The following is a 19,536-nucleotide window of genomic DNA, read 5'->3' as shown; positions in this document are numbered from 1 at the left end:
CCATCAGGCAGTGGTCAGCACGTAACGTCCTAGAGGCCCTGAGGGATAAGGAGAGGGTGGACCCTGTGGGATGGTTCCCCGAGCAGACTGTCAAAGTCATTTGGCAGAATGCCTCATCGCCAGAACTTTCCAACAAGCACCAAGACGTAGCTTGGCTGGTGGTGAGAAAGGCCCTCCCCGTCAGATCCTTCCTACACGCCAGGAGTCTCACCCCCTCTGCACGATGCCCTCGAGGTGGCTGTGGTGGGGAAGAGACCGTTGTTCACCTCCTTGTGGATTGTGCCTTTGCAAAGAAAGTCTGGAGAGAGATGCAGTGGTTGCTGTCGAGGTTCATCCCGAGCAGTTCTGTGACACAGGACTCTGTGCTCTACGGGCTGTTCCCAGGGACACACACCGAGACAAACATCGACTGCAGCTGGAGGATCATCAACTCGGTGAAAGACGCGCTTTGGTCTGCCCGAAACTTGTTGGTCTTCCAGCACAAAGAGTTGTCCCCGACCGATTGTTGCGGACTGGCACAATCCAAAGTCCAGGACTACGTGCTGAGGGACGCACTAAAGCTTGGGGCAGCTGCCGCAAAGGCGCAATGGGGAAGGGTCGCTGTCTAAGACCTTTCTACCACAGCGCACCGAGAGACTGGGAACTGTTTAGAGCCCCTCGGGCTGTACAGATCAAAATGAAAGGCTGTAAATGATTGTAATATTGTTTGTACTGATGCACCTGGTGATACATTTTGTAAAAGTTTAACCTGGATTGTACCCTTGTAATGTTGTTTTTGAAATGGTTTTGAATGTGATTGAAGATTTTTTATGAATAAAGTATATTTTTACAATAAAAAAAAAAGAAAGACCTGACGATAGCATTGATTTGGTAGAGCCTTCATCTGCAGTTTTAACTGGTGTGCGTTCTTGTGCTTACATAACAGTTCACCCCTGAGGAGGTCTCCACTTGAAACTGGTGCATATCATTTGCATGATGTATAATATCCAGCAAATTTTGGATCTAATCAACTTGCAAAAGCCATTATAAGCAAGCAGTTAGAATTTGCATACAATTTTTCACTAATTCTTAAAATTCACTTACAATAAATTATCACATTCATTTTCTTCATCTCTTTCTGCCTTATATATTTTAAATCTAATGAAGCTTCTCTCTCTTTGAAATTCTGAAGTTTTTTTCTCCTGTATATTTTATTTTATTAGACTGGAACAGAGCTTTTAGTAATCTCAATAACACTAATGATTCGAAACTGATAGGAAGTAAATCCTGTAGCTAAATATATGAACGTATATAAAAAAGGACAATTAAGGACCAGTTGGTATCTTAGAGCCTGTCCTGGCATGGTGTAACTTCTGTACATTATCAGTTTCATCCTCCTTAATCATTAGCCTGAAAACTTCTGGGAAAGACCAAGAAATTTTAGGCCAAATTAGATTTGTTTACAATTCCTGAAGGCAATATTTTAACTTTTATTATCAGACACACCTCACTTGCATTGGTGGCACAGTAAATGATCTTACATTGTTACTTTCAGGGTTTGCTTGAAAAAGGACTAATGGAACTGGAAACAATGCAGTTTTAAATAATTGTTTACATTGCAATGTACTAACTTACCATGATCCCTACTTTCTCTTCCATTAACTGGAGATCCGTTCTCCCCTGTTACTACACTCTCAGCATCTGAAGCCTGTTTTTCATTTGATAATCTCTGCAAAAAGGCATGGAAACCAAGATTAATCTTTTGTTTTTACAATACTAGGAAGCCTTACTCTTGTTTTCCCAGACATCTGCCTAGAGGAACATAATGTGAATGGGATAGCAGCAAGAACAGCAATTCCCACAATGGAGCTGAAATTCCTGTTTTTGCTAACTTTGATAAAAATTTAGTGAGATCTCATGCTTTACACTTTTCTATTTTTTCACTAAAGCTAGTGAGGACAAATATCTTGCTTTTATTATTTGATATGCTTTGAGAGGAGTCTTCTGGATGAAATTGCTTATAGCTACTATCCAGAAGTTTTACAGATAATTCTTTCTAATCTTAAGTTTACTTTGACAGCTAACTTATGGTCTGTTTGGGGTCGCCATATGTTTCAGCATAATGCAAACACATGTGGATATAAACATTCATATTAACCTTTCTGGGGAATGACATCGTGCAGCAGATAACTCTTGTTGGCAGCATTTTCCAACAATATTTCATAGTTTGCATCATGAACGGTGGTTTGGTAATTTAAGATTTAATGGAAACAGCTGCCGAATTCTTTCTTATCTTGTGTGTGCTGCTTGTATATGGATGGTATTCTGATAACAATGAAAAAGATCTGGTCAAAGCTGATGTTAAGTGTAAAAACATACATAAGAACCTTTATTGACCCTTACTTGAAGTCATTATGTAGCACAAATCTGCTGCCAACTCATCCAATGTAGCTTGTGAGGCAATAACAGAAGGTGATTTATTTGCTATTTAGCTAATCAGATTGGACATGTATAACAGATTCTAAATAAAAAGGAAGTGACAAAAAGATTTGTTGAAAGAAATATCAGCTCCTGCTTACATCATAACAACAAATCTTAGAAAACTTGCTGGTAGTCTAGTAGACTGATTTCATTGGAGCAAAGGTTAATCATTATATCTTCAGTACACACACACACACACACACACGTCAAGAAGCGCTAATTGAGCAGTAAAACCATTGTGAAAATAAAATTAGCTAACAGAGCATTCATTAAACGTGAGCAGACTCTCTATTCAACAGTAAGAATGAGAACACAGCATATTTGACTGTATATTAAAATGGTTATTTTCAGATGCTCCTATTACTTTAGCTTCCTGTGATTGTTATTATCAGTTAAATATATTTCATTATCAGTTAAATATATTTTCCCCAAACAAATGAAGTAGCTCTTCTTTGCCCCCACCTATCACTGGCCCTCTATCCAGCTCTACCTCTCCCACCCCCCTTCAACCAGTTTATATTCCACCTCATTTCTATATTTCTTAGTTCTGATGAAGAGTCATACGGACTCGAAATGTTAACTGTATTCCTCTCCGCAGATGCTGTCAGACCGGCTGAGTTTTTCCAGGTATTTTTGTTTTTGTTTCCGATTTCCAGTATCTGGAGTATTTTGCTTTTATCTAAATGAAGTAGCTCTCCCAGTTTCGCTCTCCCTGTTCCACACGTATCAGTATATCCCAATCAAAGAAGCTGAGAAAATGATCTACTCCCTGGGTTTTGCCACTATGACCTTTCACCCAATAAGTGGAATGTGAGGGATGCACTCAAACAATTTCTCTTTCTCTTTTCTGGGAAACTTGCCTGCCTCATTCGAACAGCAAAACTGGAACTGGAACTCAACTTGGACAAAATTATGGTGGCATGTACCAGAATTCCATTACTTTACATCCGTCTTGTGTGTGCCTTTCTGGTATTAGATCAAAGGTAGGTAAAGTTAAAATATTTATTTTCCCTTCATCCTAACCTTTTTCCAGAAGGTGAAAAATTACACTGTGGCAATGGATCCACAGCTACCAGCAGCCCTCTGGTACTTTTCCCATTTGGCTATTGTTTATGCAGACACCTAAAACAGTGCCAGTGGCAATTCAAACTTAAACCAAGCCTAGCATTGTCTTTGCCTTAATTCCTCATGTATTGTTTTATCAGGAGTGACTGGAAAACAATGAGCAGCAATACCAAGTTGATCTTTTTCTCCCTCCCGTGGACAAGGCTGAAATCAGCTACTTTAAGAAGCATTTGATGCCAAAAGGGACTTTTTGGATTGCATAACTGTCATGAAGCTATTAATGTATATAATGCTATTGGAAATTATCTTTAAATTGGACTTGGAGTGCGGTCTGTGTCTGTGGGTTTGTCTTTGTATGGTTTAATTGGATTAAAGCCAGATAGTCTGGGTGCTTTGATGTATAGTAATTTGAGATGTTGATTAGATTAAACATAAGGTTAAAAGGTAAAGAGGAAACTTGCATTTGTTGAATAAGCCACTCAAAAGAAGGGAGTAAAATCTTGCACCTAGCTAGGAGAGACCAAGCAATGTGTTTATATTACTAATAAAATTGGTGCTATGAAAGGGGTTTTATTGTTAGAAGAAGTGGAGTTCAAATACCTAATGATACAATGAGAATTTACATTCAAAGGGAAAGCTAGGTATAACCCAAGAGAACACATGAAATAGGAACAGGCGTAGGCCATTCGGCCCCTCAAGCCTGCCCCACCATTCAATATGATCATGGCTGATCTGCCCCAGGCCTCAACAGGCCTCCTCAGAGCCCTCAACTCCCTGATATTTTGAAAATCTATCTACCATCTCTTTAAATACTTTCAGTGATCCAGCCTCCACAACTCTCTGGGGTGGAGAATTCCAGACACTCACTACCCTCTGAGAGAAGAAATCCCTTCGCATCTCAACTTTAAATGAGTGTCCTCTTACTCTGTAACTATATCCCCAAGTTTGAGATTCCCTCACTAGTGGAAACATCTTCTCAACATCTACTCTGTCAAGCCCCCTCAGAATCTTGCAACTTTCAATAAGATCACCCCTCATTCTTCTAAACTCTAATGAATAAATATCTAACCTGTTTAGCCGTTCTTGATAAGTCAACCTCTTCATCCCAGGAATCAACCTAATGAATCTCTTTTGAACTACCTCCAATGCCAGTATATCCTTTCTTAAATACGGGGACCACAGTACCCCAGGTGCGGCCTCACCATAACCCTGTACAGTTGTAGCAAGGCTTCCCCATTTTAAACTCCAACCTCCTAGCAATACAGGCCAAAATTCAATTTGCCTTCTTAATTAATTGCTGCACCGGCATGCTAACTTTTTGTGTTTCATGCACAAGAACACCCAGATCCCTTTGTGCTGCACTTTTTTGGAGTCTCTCTCAATTGAAATAATAGTCTGCCTTTTGAATTTTCCTACCAAAGTGCTTAACCTCACACTTTCCTACATTAAACTCCATCTTCCAAGTTTTTGTCCACTCATTCAACCCATCTATATCCACTTGCAGATTCCTTATGTCCTCATCACAACATGCCCTCCCACCTATTTTTGTATCATCAGCAAATTTGGATACATTATATTTGCCGCCTCTTCCAAGTCATTAATATAGATAGTAAATAATTGAGGCCCTAGGACTGATCCTTGTGGTACTCCACTAGTTACATCTTTCCAACCTGAAAAAGACACATTAATCCCAACTCTCTGTCTTCTGTGTGTTAACCAATCCTCAATGCATGCTAATACATTACTTCCAATACCGTGAGCTCCTATCTTGTGCAATAACCTTTTATGAGAGGAGTTTTGTATGTGCAGGTCAGAGGCATGTAAGATCTAAGCAGCCTGTAAACCCTATAACTGTGTCAGCAACGGAACCAAATTGCAAGGGACCTCATTTTGAATTTGTAAGATAAAATGTGCTTTGCCTGGTGTCTGTTTAAATTCTATGGGTTGTTGTTGCCTTAGCGAAGATTTACCTGGGAGTGATTAATTTGGGGATTTGTTTAAAAGTTATTATGGTAGTAATTTGTAGACATGTGTATATGTTTAATTAGTTGTTAAATCAATAAATGTTTAAGTTAGTTTTATATAAAAAAAACCACTTGAGACTTGGTGGCCTTATTCCAGAATTCAGAGCTGCATCTCAAACATACCAATTGAAAATATAGGTTATGACAGATGTTCAAGTTTCCCTCTGGGATTTGAACAATTCTGCCTTTACCAACTGCTGTGTCATAACAATAACAAATATGGTACACCTACACATTGAGTCATTTGGATACTATAAAGTGATTTTTACAGTGGAGCTTTCAAAACATGTGAAGCCACTTAAATAATCTTTGCAGCAATAATCTGCCCCAAGGTTGTGTAGTTCTTCTGACATTTTTACCATCAACATGGTCCACCCTACTTTCAACCAATATTTTTGAAGTGAAATTGTTCTGAACTTCAATTGTTCATGTATTTATTAAGTATAAAATATTAATTCAAACATAAACATATCTTACATTTACCTTTTCCAGTTCTAATTTTGGTAGGAAAAGTGGTGATGTTGATCCCTCAGAACCATTGCACTGGCTGCATATGTCCTTGATTATCTAGAGAAATAAAGCAAATCACATGAAACTTTGAAATTCAACAGTTCATGTTGCATCACACCCGCTTTTCATTTCCATTGAAGTCAATTGGAAGTTTGTCTCAAACTACTGCCACTGAAGTTGGGGCTCCCACTGACAGTAACTCAGAGGTAAATGCAGCATAAAATCAATCTCTATTGCAGTTTAAATTAGAAAGCATACTGACTGAAAGTAATGAGGGACAATTTGGGGCACAATGAAAGCTTAGAAAGGGTAACAGAATAGAACTTTGAGAATTGTTTATGAGGAAAGAGCAAAGAAAAGGGTTTATGGTATCAAACTTCTGGATTCGGGAGAAGATAAGTCTATTATATTGGGTGAGCATTTTGATGGTGAGGGAATGGAACAATGAACTGGGGAAAGTTTAGAGTTATATATATTTGATTTAAATATGGTTTTGTATATGTTGCTTATTTATATAACTGTCATGATGAGCTTTCACTGTTTTTCCTTTGGTGACCCAGGTCAGTGGTCTCCCTGTGGTCAGATCTGCTGAGGTTATGTCTGGACCAGTTGTTCTGCTTCAAACATTTCTCAAAAGATCTAACACTGAAATCCATGTGTGAAACAATGCAAGGAAACTGGAGAAGGATTTCACAGAATTGCATACAGGCCTGGTGTGGGGTCAAGCTATCTCGATGGGGAGATAAGTTCTTTCTGCCTATAATAATCCAATACGCTGATTCCCTCTGAGAAGCTGTGAACAATCAGAGGAAAACCAGAGTGGAAAATTCAAAAGGATTAGATATCAGACAAAAATAGTTAGGATTAAGATCCAAACCAATAAAAACAAGATTCACCTTAGAAAGAATGTCTATTTTCTTTCTCAGCTTTCCTAAACTATGATTCAAGACTGACAGAAATAAAATCTTCTGGACACAATCTTTTAATTTGCTCCTGAAGACGTTCCATGGAAATACTAATTTATTAGGCAGAACGTAGCAGTACCCAGTTGCTCGTAAATTAAATGGTTATTCTTTTAAGTAGTTTTTTTGTTTCCTTTATTAAGTTTGTTAATACTATAAGCAGCTTTTTTTCAAAGAAGAGTTGTGTGGAGAATTCATTTGAATTAGTTTTAATTTGCCATCTACAGTTTCAATTAAAGGAATACAACTTCTTTAAAGAGACTCTCTTAGGCTTCAGCATAAAATACTGCAGTAATGGGCTAACAGAATCAACCCTCTACTCAAATTTGCAAAACTATTTCATTTGATTTGAAAATCCTTGATTAAGATGTCACAAATAATCTCGTTACATAATACTGTGATTTAACTTATTAAAAAGGACCCTTTGCTTTTTGTTTTAAACAAGGAGCCAGTCTTACTATTTTACAGTAATTAATATGTCCCGAGAAAGCAATTTCAAAATCCATCAGATTTTTTTTCAAATGAAGCAGCTTTGACACCTATTTTAATTACAGTATACTACCACTGTAATACGGAGGTCTTGTGGCGCAGTGGGTGTGACCCTGCATCTGAGCCAGAAACTCTGGCTTTGAGTTCAACCCCAGGATTTAATGGTCAAGGATAACGCAGCCAAACAGGTTGATTATCAACCTGCAAATCCTTCCAATACATGCCAATGGCAGTGGGTAAGAGCGGGAGAGGTTCCTGGTCAGCAATGTGATGGAAAGAAAGTTGGAGCCTGTAACCATCACTATCCGTAGCTCCAGACTAAATATGCATGTAAATGTGCACGTTACTATAGCAACTTGGACTCCCTGACCTATCCGTAACATACACCACTGCTATAATATACAACAACAACAAATATTTTGTATAGAGTCTCTGGGCAGGATTTTCCAGCGGCGGGTCCCATCACGACAGGGCCGAAAAATCCCGGCCTCTATTGTATTAAAACATCCCAAGGTACTTTATAGGAGCATTTTAAAATAAAATATGACACTGAGTCACTTAAGGTGATATTCGGTCAGATGGCCAAATCATGGCCAAAGAGGTAGGTTTAAAGGAGTGTCTTAAAGAAGGAAAGTGAGGTGGATAGGCAGAGAGGTATAGGGAGGGAATACTAGGGCCTAGGCAACTGAAGGTGCAGCCATCAATTTGGTGCAATTAAATTCGGGGATGCACAAGAGGCCAGAATTAGATGAGTGCAGGTACCTTAGAGATTGTGGAGCTAGAGGAGATTACAGAGATAAGCAGGGGTGAAGCCAAGGAAGGATTTCAAAACAAGGACGGGAATTTTAAAATCAAGGCGTTACTTGACTTGAAGCCAGTGTAGGTCAGCGAGCACAGAAGCAGCAGACAAATGGGACTTGGTGCAAGTTAAGACATGGATAGCAAAATTTTGGATGACCTCAAGTGTGTAGAATGTGGGAGATCAGCCCAGGACTGCACTGGAACAGTCTAGAGATAATAAAGGCATGAATGAGAAGGATTTCAGCAGCAGATGAGCTGAGATAGGGTTGAAGTTGGGTGATACCATGGTGGTGGAAATGGGGGTTTTAGTGATGGTGTGAATATGTGGTTGGAAGCTCATCTTGGGGTCAAGTATGACACCATGGCTGCAAACAAACTGGTTTAATCTCAGGCTGTTGCCAGGGAGAGGGACGGAGTCAGTGTCTAGGGAATGGAGTTTGGAGTGGAGATTGAAAACAATGGGCAGGATTTTGAGTTCAGTGTGCGGGCGCGGTGGGTGGGCCCGGGAATGGCCAGGAAACTGGCTGCCGCCCGCGATTAGCCCCCAACCGCAATTTCACGCTGGCTGGCCAATTAATGGCTCAGTGCTGCCGGGGTGGGAACAGGAGGAGGGCCAGTGCTGAAGTCAGGGTGGGCGTGGGGGAGTGCTCACAGATAGCTCCCTGAAGGCAGAGAGCTGCCTCAGGGAGCTGAAGAATTCAAATCCAATAATGACAGATTTTAAAATCCGGACAAAATAACCATGCATCAGAAACAGTCACGGGAAGATATACAAGATGAAAATTCTGCACAAACATTTTTATTATTTTTTAAAATTAATATCGGAAACCTTATCCTGCCCTTGGGTGAGGTATCCTTAAAAAGGCAATGGCCGCCTGGTCGATTCGTCCACCTGCCAACCGTAATGTTGCTCAGGCAGTGAAAAATCACTGTTGATTAACACGTTAATTGCCTTAATAGGCCTCTTAATTGTCAACAGGCGTGCTGCCGACTCTCGTGCGTGCGTGCCTGCCGACTGAAATATCGCACGAGTGCGCGATTACGTCGGGACGCTCGCACAATGTCATTGCGCGCTATTTCGTGCTCGGGTGTGTCAGGCAAAAAATTCTGCCAAATGGCTTCTGTCTTTCCAATGTAATTTGCACCCATTTTAATTGCAGTATTCTACTGCCATAATATATAGGAATTAAAATTCTCATTTGGCTGATTTCTCAAATATATTTAAACATAGAGCAGAACCATCCCAGAATTGCACTAAGTGCAGTAGCTGGCGTGTAAAACAATGTTTTACCCACTGGCCGCAATGGTGGGTTCTTGTGTCATATCGTCCCCTTCCTGTCTCATTATTTATGCAGTCACGGGAAACATGCTGTTTTACTGGCAGGTTTCCTCCAATTCGCCCCCCACGCTGTCACCTCACCGCTACCTCATGCTAGGCACCGTATCTGAACTGCAGCCGCATGCACAGCTCTCAATGCTTTCAGCCCAGGACTGTTGCACAGGAGACATGGCCCCAAAAGGCAATAAGACTGCAGCCCACCGTTTTTCTGATGCATCCCTGGAGCACCTTTTGGATGCTGTGGAGGGCCGCCGTGATGTCCTCTACCCTTGCTCTGGCTGCAGGAGGCCCATTAGTGTCACCACTCCGGCTTGGGAGGGAGTGGCAGTGGTGGTCAGTACCAATGCTGCACAGAAGAGGTTCCCGTGACTGTTTCTGATGCATGGTTATTTTGTCCAGATTTTAAAATCTGTCATTATTGGATTTGAATTCTTCAGCTCCCTGAGGCAGCTCTCTGCCTTCAGGGAGCTATCTGTGAGCGCTCCCCCACGCCCACCCTGACTTCAGCACTGGCCCTCCTCCTGCTCCCACCCCGGCAGCACTGAGCCATTAATTGGCCAGCCAGCGTGAAATTGCGGTTGGGGGCTAATCGCGGGCGGCAGCCAGTTTCCTGCACCGACCAGTGGAGAAAGAGGATGAATGATCTCATCCACGCTGCCAGGGTAAGGCAGCCACCTCATACTCACACACTCACAAGGCCATCACACATTCACTGGCATCTCACTCACTGCCAGCTCAAGGGACATCACCTCTTAGTCGCACACACCCTCACATCTCCATTTAGCCTCATCTCCTCTGGAGACTGCCTCCTCAACCCTCACCATCTTGAGGCCACTTGCACAGATCGACATGTGTCCCCACACACACACACACCCTGGGATACCCCACTTCCTCAGTGCAGCCCTCGCTCTGTTGCCTCTTCCTTTGCCTGAGGCCACTTCTCCCCCTTCCCCAAGCAAGCCCTAGCCCTGCAGCCATTGAAAAGCCACTTCTGCCTTTAGGTTGGTTTGGTAAGTAGAGGTCTGCCTGTGAGCCCCCCTAAAAGTGATGCGGTGTTGCTGGCGAAGCCTGGTGCTGATGACTGCGAGTGCTCCCTGAAGCACTGTAGGCAAACAAGCCTCAAAGTTCCGAGTGAAGTGCAGCTTGCCAGGTGCACGTTGCTTGACGTTCAGTTGTGAAACATGTCGGCCTGCCATTTCCCCGACTTGCCCGTGCTGATGGGCAGAGTGGATGATGGCTAACTGCTTTCATGACAAAGTGAAACCGATTTTAGTTTTCTCGTCATATTGTTCCCCATCCCCCACTGTCCGCCATGCCGCCCGACGCCAACAGGGGTGGAAAATTCCAGCCATAGTTAGTTGTTCTGTTCTAACCCTCTTTTTATATCTCAAACTTTTGTGAAGAGGCTGATGTGGCTGTGGGTTAGGGCTAATGGACAATAATAAATATACTCCTGTTCAACAGATTTAAATTACTGTTGTTTATATTAGTGGATTCATGCTTAGCTTGCTTGCTTAATTCTCCTCTGCCTTCCATTTTAAGAAGCGTTAACCAGTTTATTTTAAATGGAAATGTTTAAAATCTCTTGTTAAAATAGCTGACAGCAGAATACCATGTGAATATTTTCAACATTTGGCTGATAATATTGGCAACAGTAATATCAATGCAATAAAGTGACATAGATTTTGTAAACGTCCTTGTGACATTTAGTGGTGTGTTACTGCACTCATCTTTATTTTGGATTCTAAAATGATAGTCTGAGTGAATTGACACTTTGAACTTTTGAAATTAGTTAAAATGTCAGCAGTGCAAAGGACACTATTGGCGATTGAGAATTATTCCAGTGCAGTGATCAGGGAAGTAAAGGGGATTAGGAGATGACTGCTTTAATCTCTGCCCTCTGGGTAAGAAATTGTTTCAGTTGTTCATTTCCAAGTGAAACATCTGCAGCTCATAAAATACTGAACGTAAGAGCTGGAAGCAACCTGGTACTTGAGCCTCCAGCAGGAGTTCTGCTAACATATGATAAACTGAAATGTAATAGTAGGTTTGATGTGCTCTTATCAGCCAAAAAGATCTTGTTATGATTCAAAATCTACAGAACATGAGAGAATATTTTGCACAATGGTACTCTATAAAAATCTTGGCATTTACGATTTGTAATGCAGATACTATAAATTGTTACCAGTACCTTTAACCATTCCTCCGCTTGCTCTTTGCTTTGTACAGCTAATACAAGTGCCTCTGTTCCTGGTTGGGAGAACCTTAGTTCATGTTTTTTGCGTCGTCCATCTTTGGGCACATAAATAACATTGCATACGTTCAGCGGTAGCTCCATGTGAGGCTGATGGTCTTTGGAGCTCTTGTAACACTAAGAAAAGAGAAATATCCATTTGTTTTGCATTTCTTTGAGGGGAATCCTCCAATATAAAGCAGCACTTTTTCTCATCACTTTCTTTAAGCTAATATTCACTAAAAAGCATGGGCTGAATTTTCACCACTGAGGTGGGAAGCTCAAGTTGGGAAATCTCCGACTCAGCAGATCCAACTCTCTGGAAACAACCCCTTGCACTCCCGGTTTCTATTTCAGGGTCTGGGGCATGATTAAGTCTGGTCGACCAGTTCCATAGGCTGTTTGGAGGCAGCCATGGAAGTGGGCGCGTGTTGAGGTGGGCTGATTAGAAGGCCCGCCTTAGTTCTCTGAGGCCTGGGCCAATTTGTAGAAAAGGCTGTTCGGCCCTCTAGCTCTGACCTCCTCACCCGCTCCATGTACTTAATATAAGTAAAACCCCTTCATACCTTCATGCCATCCCATGCCCTCTCATACCTCCATGCCACTTCATATCCCCATTCCACCTCCATGCCTCTTCATACTCCAATTCCACTTCCATGCACCTATATCCATTATGTTACCTCCATAACCATTCACTCAGTCTCCACTATGGGCAGACCTCAGGAGGAATGTGGCAATGAAAAACATTAAACTTCTAACAATCTAAGAGAGCTCTCACTCATAGAAACTTGATATTAAAAAAAAACTCTCATTCATGAAACCTAATCAAAGGTTTAAAATCCCCTCAAGTAGTCAATCTGTTGTAAAAAAAAATCATAAGTCACATAAAAGACAGCTAATCCTTTAATAGTCTCTCAAAGCCGTCAATCAAAATGTAAACTCAGCTCCCCTGCTCAGATAAGTGGTTCTGGAGCGTTTGAAACTCAGCCAAGCATTCATAATGGGCTCAGCTGCAACAGCAGCCCTTGGGAAATATCAACAAAGTCATCCATTGGAACTGAGGGGCAGACAGCTAATGTCTTTTTTCTAAGCTACACCAGAAGGCTTGTCAATCAATGCACTTCAGCAGTGGGTGTCTGCTTTATTAGTCCGACAGCTGCAGCCTCATTTTCTTTCATTTTTAAAGGACTAGGGATTAACATAACTTCAGATCATGATACTTAAACAGACCTTATCTGCGCAAGCCTTTATGCCTCCTCCATAAATCTGTGACTCCCGTACTGCGGGTTAGGACCGTTGGAACACCAAAAATGGGGTCTGTTGAACTCAGCACTAATTTCAAATGGTCCTGCTGAGTTCAGGTTTCCCGCCTGTGTGATTTATGTCTTCCCCTTCCACTTGACAGCAAAAATGGGATTTGCCAGAAATAGGGGTGGGACTTCCACATCCAGGTCCCACCCAGCGTTTTTAAATGCATCTGGAGTCAGCCTAACTCTGCTCTATGTCTTGATCGAATTGGCAGCTAGTTATCTAATACAGTTGTATTTACTGACACATTCTTGCATCGCTTCATTTTTCCCAATCGGATATATTGAAAAAAAAATGTGTAGAAAGTTTTCCAGTAACAGGCTCTCATTGAAAAGAATTTCCTGCCCCTATGAACTTCAGAATTCAATTCATACACTTTGGATTGAACTTGTAGCTAAATTACTTGTTCTGCATTAACCAGTTTGAAATACAAATGCCCCATGTGATTGTAAATGTGATTTTTAACATTAGGTCAAAAATTTAACCTATTGTGACTGTCATTGTTAGAGATATCCAGAAATAAATATATATATATTATACACACACACGCAAGTACTCAAAAGGCAATTTGAGTCTTCTGCATGTTTTCTGACTGATTGCTTTAATTGCAATCAATAAAGCTATAACATGAGATATGGTACTGATTTTAGGCTTGTAATTGGGAGTATAACAGAACAAATAAATCAGATTGCACCATGTCTTTTCAACAGAAGCCAGGGCTACAGACTAAATACAGCATTGTTCAGTAAGTGCATAAATCATTCTGTATTGTCAGAATGGAGTATACACTAGTGAAAAATGTAAACTAAAATTTCAAAACTGTCTTCAGCTTTGAGGCTGAATTAATTTAAATCTTAATTCTTGCTGTATCCAGTTTCAACTGAGGATTAAAACAAAACCTCCTTCGGCCCCACAAGCACGCTCATGATTAGATTCAAACTATGAACTGAATTAATTCTCTTATTAGAGTTTGCATTGCTTTATTATTCAGACTGAAAGCTTGATTAATTTACGTGTGGTCACCTCATATCCCATTTTTCCTCTTGGAGAACTGCAACATGCTACCTAACCTAACCCAAATGAGGGACTAGAATTTGTGTCAGCACTGAGGGCGGAATTTTCCATGCCCGCTGATAGCTGTCATGATAGGTGATGTGCATGGACAATATGGTGCGATCGGTTTCATGACACAGGAAGGCAGTTTGCAATCGTTCACTCAGCCCGCTGATGGCGGGCCACGTTTCCCGCCAGTTGTCAGGGAGCTCATTGTAATACATCAGCATATCATTAAAAGGCCATCCTGCCTTGGAGCCCCACTGAATTGTCCACGTCGGTGGGAAAGCATGCCAATGTGTTTCACAACAGCACACAGGCGACGTGCACTTGGCGGCCTTCACTTTGGGGGTACTGGAGGTGAGTGAACAGCATTGTTCAGCAGAGTTCGCCAGGATCGCCTGTTGCTTTGCAGGCTTCAGGGGCAGCAGGGCACCTGAGTGAAGTGCCAACCTGCTACGGAGGCAACTGTTGTCCGGGGGGCGGGGGGGTATGTATGGGGGGCAACTCGGAGGCTCCGAGACTGCCCGCCCACACAAGGAATGCGAGGGCACCAAAGGGCCCGGGCACTCCAGATCTTACCCAACTCTCCCACCCCCACCCCCTGGCACAGACTGATTCCGCAACCACTTTATTGGACCGCGGAGCAGTTGGACTGCACACGTTATACAATCTCCTCGCCAACGCTGGCCATGTAACAGTCACTGCTGGAGGCGCTCACAGCCCCTTACAATCTCAGCATCCCGGTTTGGACCAGTGTCCCCCATGTCGCAGGGTGACAGGGCAGCCATGCAGCGCACTCATCTGTGGCCATCTGAGGGGGGGGCCAGCACTCTCCAGGAAGTGTTAAGAAGCGGTCACACAGGGCTAGGAAAGGTGCTAAGTACACTCATGCTAACCATGTCTGTCTCTCTCTTTCATGCCACAGGAGGACCACATCAGGAGTATGGAGCCTGGTGACCTAGCTGTATGCCTGATGGCCTATGGAGAGTGGAGAATATGAAACAGAGAGCAACTGAGGCTCCTGGCCGCGCAAAGGCAGGAGCAGCAACCTCAGGAAGAAGGGGCAGCAGGGGCTCCCGCACACGCTGCCCAGGAGCGACAGTGAGCCGTGGCTGGTCGGCACCTATTGACACCCAGGGTCTATAGACGCTGCCTGTCATTCCAACAGATGTCCGAGAACCAGTGTCGCCAACGACTGCGCATGTCTAGGGACCTGGTCACTCACATCTGCCAATTACTTCAGGACCTGGCGCCAAGGGGACATAGAGGGCATCCACTGCCAGTGGCTGTGAAAGTGACCACGGCACTCAATTTTTGTGCCAGTGGCTCCTTTCAGAGCTCCACAGGTGACCTCTGTGGGATATCACAATCCGCCACCCACAGATGCATCCATGAGGTCACGGATGCCATCTTCTCCATGGCACACAACTTTGTGCATTTCGTCCGGGACTGGGACAGCCAGGATGCAAGGGCCATTGGATTCTCCCAGATCTTAAGATTCCCACAGGTGCAGGCTGCGATGGACTGCACCCATGTGGCACTCAGGTCTCCATCGCTACACACAGTGGACTTCATCAACCGCAAGGGCTTCCACTCACTGAATGTGTAGCTGTATGCGACCACCAGAAACGCATCCTGCAGGTGTGCGCACGGTTTCCAGGGAGTGGGCACGACACCTACATCCTCAGTCGCTCGCAGATCCCTGGAGTCTTCCAAGGTCCACAGAAGCTGCAGGGTTGGCTCCTTGGGGACAAGGGTTGCCCACAGAGGCTGTGGCTGATGACACCCATGCGGCGGCCTCAGACTGCCGCAGAGCGACGCTATAATGAGACTCATGCTGCAGCCCATTAGGTGGAGCAGACCATCAGAATGTTGAAGATGAGGTTCCGCTACCTGGACTAGTCTGGTGGTGCCCTACAATACAGTCCACAGAGGATGTCACGCATCATTGTCGCCTGCTGTGCCCTTTACAACCTAGCGCTGCAACAGGGAGACGAGCTGGTCGATGAGGAGAAGGAGGAGCTGCATGTCTCCTCCGATGAGGAGAACACCGGACAGGGATGAGGCTGAGGAGGTCCTCAGAGGCGACAATGACGGGGATGAGGCCCTCGCACAGGCTGGATGAGGCAGGCACGCTCGGGGGCCTCATAGCTGCTAAATTTGTGGAGGATGATGACGACATGCAGTGAGGTGACCCAATAGATCCTCACATTGCATCTGTGAATGTTTGACTCCAGTCTGGCTTATGGCTGTGCACATACCCTCTGTGATAATGTTCCTGTCATGGAGATGCAGTGGAGGTCCTAATAGTCACTCGATTGCAGGATGATGAAGACATGCAATGAGGACACTCCATAGATCTTCACATGGCCTCTGAGAATGTCTGACTTCTGTCTGGCCGAGGGCAGTTCGCTTGTGCTCCGTGATCAGGGTCACATCATAGAGACGCAGCCATGAAACTTTAGAAGTTCTGATGCTTTGTCTGCATTCAGCATCTGAACACTTCAGGGGCTGGTGCACAGCATCAGTGGTCATAGATGCTGAAGAGATGGGGGCCAGCCCCACCTTAAAGGTGCTGAGAGCACACTGGGAGAATGAGAGAACTCTGTGGCGCCTGCCCACTACATTCTGGCAGCAATGACCAGCACTGCTGAGGTGCAGGCATCAGTAATGTTTCCAGGGAGTGTGAGGTCGGACCATCACTTTGGTTTGAAGGCTGCACAGAGCACAGGGCAGAGGCCCTGGACTGAGACACCTGCCTTTATCTTGTGCAGAAAGGTTTCACATCTGAGTGACAAGAAACTGCTCATCAGAACAAGGAGCCAGAAGCAGGGAGACATTCTTGGGAGTTTATTGACAATAGTGAACAGTATGTACAAGTGATTAACACCCACGCCCAGGCTGTGCAACTAATTCTCCTTAACTTTCCTAACCCTGCCTCTACGTCTTGGTGCTCCCCAGACATCCACGGTGGAGGCAGCCTGCTGACTGCGACACCCTGTCTGTGATGGCTGTGGTGGGCAACCTCTGGAGGGTCGAGACGTGTTGGGGCCTGGCCTGCTTTCGGGGTCCTGCTGCGTGGCAGTGACACCCTCCTCGGCCTGTGAAGCTGGAGCTGTTGAGGTCACAGGAGGGGAATCGGATTGGCCAGACACACTCAGAGTCACCTGGATGGATGGTCCCGGAGTGTGCACATGCTGATCCTCCTCCCTATGGGTGCCCGGGGGCCCCAGGCTGACTCCTTGAGGAGCAGGGTTAGCTGGAGTGAGCTCTCACGTACACACTGTTGGAGGCCAACTATGGCATGAGCGATGGAGTTGAGCCTGCGCAGCAATGCAGGAGTGACGTCCTGAACCAAGGTCTCCATGGCGGCTGCCCCACTACCAGTGTTGACCTCGGTGCGTTGGCATGCCAATGCTATTACCTCAGCCTGAAGGCAGATGGACTCCTCCATTGTGCCTTGCAATCTGAGGAGTGCAGCGGACATCCCTCTCTGATGTCCCCGAGGTTGCCTTTGCAGCTCCAGCAACTGTGACATGACCGAGTCCACAAGCTCATCATCTGATTCGGACTCAGCAACTTTCTGGCCTCTAGAAGTCCTGCGAGTGCCAGACGCGTGGGAAGTTCCTGCCACCGCCTGTTGTGAATCAGACTGTGAGATGTGCTCACCAGATTGTGAGCCCAGGTCTACTCTAAGGCTAGGTCCCATGAGGTGTGTGTCTCTGTGCTGGTGGAGGGTGTGGGTGAGCGCTGTGATGGGACTTCAGGGGGGGTGCCTCCAGATTCCTCTCCAGAGGTTTCTTTGGGGCTCAATTGCAGATCCTGGGTCATGGACTCTGTCAGGTAGATGTGCCTGCGAAAGCAAGGGGAGATAATTAGTGCATGGCAGTGGCCTGTAAAAGAGGACACATCACTCACGGGATGGGCGTCTGAAGGATGTTGCACTGCTGAATCCTCACTTGGTAGAGCAGCGCCGACCTCACCATCAGCACAGGACCGGTCCATATCGTGGCCGACCAGCTGGATGGCTCTGTTTTCAAAGTCCATGAGGACCCTGATTTCGGGCATTCCGCCACTGGTCTGTGACCTCTCTCTCTTGTTGTGTGCCAGCTTGTCCTGCATGGAAAGAGATGGAGAAAGAGTAAGAAAGGCACCTGCCGGGCTAGATGATAAGTATGCCTGGCCTGTGTGGGTGGTGAGTGGTCTCATGGATGGGATGAGGACAATGACGGTGTATGTGAGAGAGTGAATGGTGATGTCCCTTGAACTGGCAGTGAGTGAGGGCCCTGTGGATGTGTGATGGGTTTGTGAGTTGAGAGTGATGAGAAGAGTGACTTACCCTGGCAGAACAGAAGAGATAATTTATCCTCTTGTGGCACTGAATAGCTGTCCTCTTCTGAAGGGCGTTGGCGCTGACCACCGCCTCCCAAGCCGGATTGGTCATGTTGCTCCTAATCCTGTGGCCAGAGCAGGGGTACAGGTTGTACTCCTGGTGGGCCTCCATGGCATCCAGCAGTCGCTTGAGGAACCTGTCGTTGAAGCGGGTTGCTGGGGTCTTTTTTCCTTTGCTGGCCATGTCTTCCATGCAGCAATGGTGAGCTGGAAACAATAAGCGCTGTGCTTGCAGCTGGACTTTAAACATGGTTCCCAGTGTGATGCGGCGAAGGCTGGCGGGCGAATGGGAGCCCGCCCGGCATAGAAACAGCGTGTTCCCTGGGAGTGCCTAAATAATGAAGTGGGTTTGGGACGATACGGCGTGAAAACCCGCCATTTTAACCGCCTGCTACTGCACTTTGTGCAAATCTGGGAAAATTCAGTCCTGAGTCTTTAGGGGGGATGTATGTGGTTGAAATTTGTCTATTAAAGGTTCGTTAACAAGGGATCTTCCAAATTTGTCCCTTAACAAGATTAACACAACAAGATTCTTCAAAGTTATACATTTCTTTACATTTCTTGAAATCTTGTCCATCTTGCCATCAAACTGCGGTAAGTGAGCAGACTACAGGTATGCATTCCAACCCACTTATTTTCTAGGTGTATGTGTATAAGAAGCTCACCTGACCAAGCTTTCTTGACCAAGAGAAAAGCAGAAGTTTCTGCTGCAATAATTTATATAAAAAAAATCTTAAATACCATCAAAAGGAAATAGGACATGTTAAGATTTAATTTTGCTGAACATATATCTACAGTATAAAAATGAACACAGTTCAGCCTTAATTGGCAAAAAATGGAATTCTCACAGGGAGGGCACAAGAGTGGCTATTATGAGAAACAGAAATATCATTATGG

General features: G+C 44.5%; 1 protein-coding gene across 2 annotated transcripts in view; it reads right to left on the bottom strand.

Annotated features, from left to right (window-relative positions):
- afap1l1a (actin filament associated protein 1-like 1a) overlaps positions 1 to 19,536 on the bottom strand; it is a 225,950-nt gene that overhangs the window by 52,754 nt on the left and 153,660 nt on the right. For both annotated transcript variants that reach the window (XM_078550584.1, XM_078550583.1), the window contains exons 8-10: positions 11,842 to 12,021; positions 6,033 to 6,116; positions 1,615 to 1,708 (exon numbers count right to left, since the gene is read on the bottom strand). In XM_078550584.1, the coding sequence (XP_078406710.1) occupies positions 1,615 to 1,708; positions 6,033 to 6,116; positions 11,842 to 12,021 (358 nt within the window). The remainder of the gene's footprint in view (positions 1 to 1,614; positions 1,709 to 6,032; positions 6,117 to 11,841; positions 12,022 to 19,536) is intronic.

The sequence above is a fragment of the Cetorhinus maximus genome, chromosome 10 (assembly GCF_964194155.1).
Source record: "Cetorhinus maximus chromosome 10, sCetMax3.hap1.1, whole genome shotgun sequence".
Taxonomy (NCBI): Eukaryota; Metazoa; Chordata; class Chondrichthyes; order Lamniformes; family Cetorhinidae; genus Cetorhinus; species Cetorhinus maximus.
The sequence above is the reverse complement of the archived record's forward strand: the minus strand, read 5'-3'. Positions and strand labels throughout refer to the sequence as shown.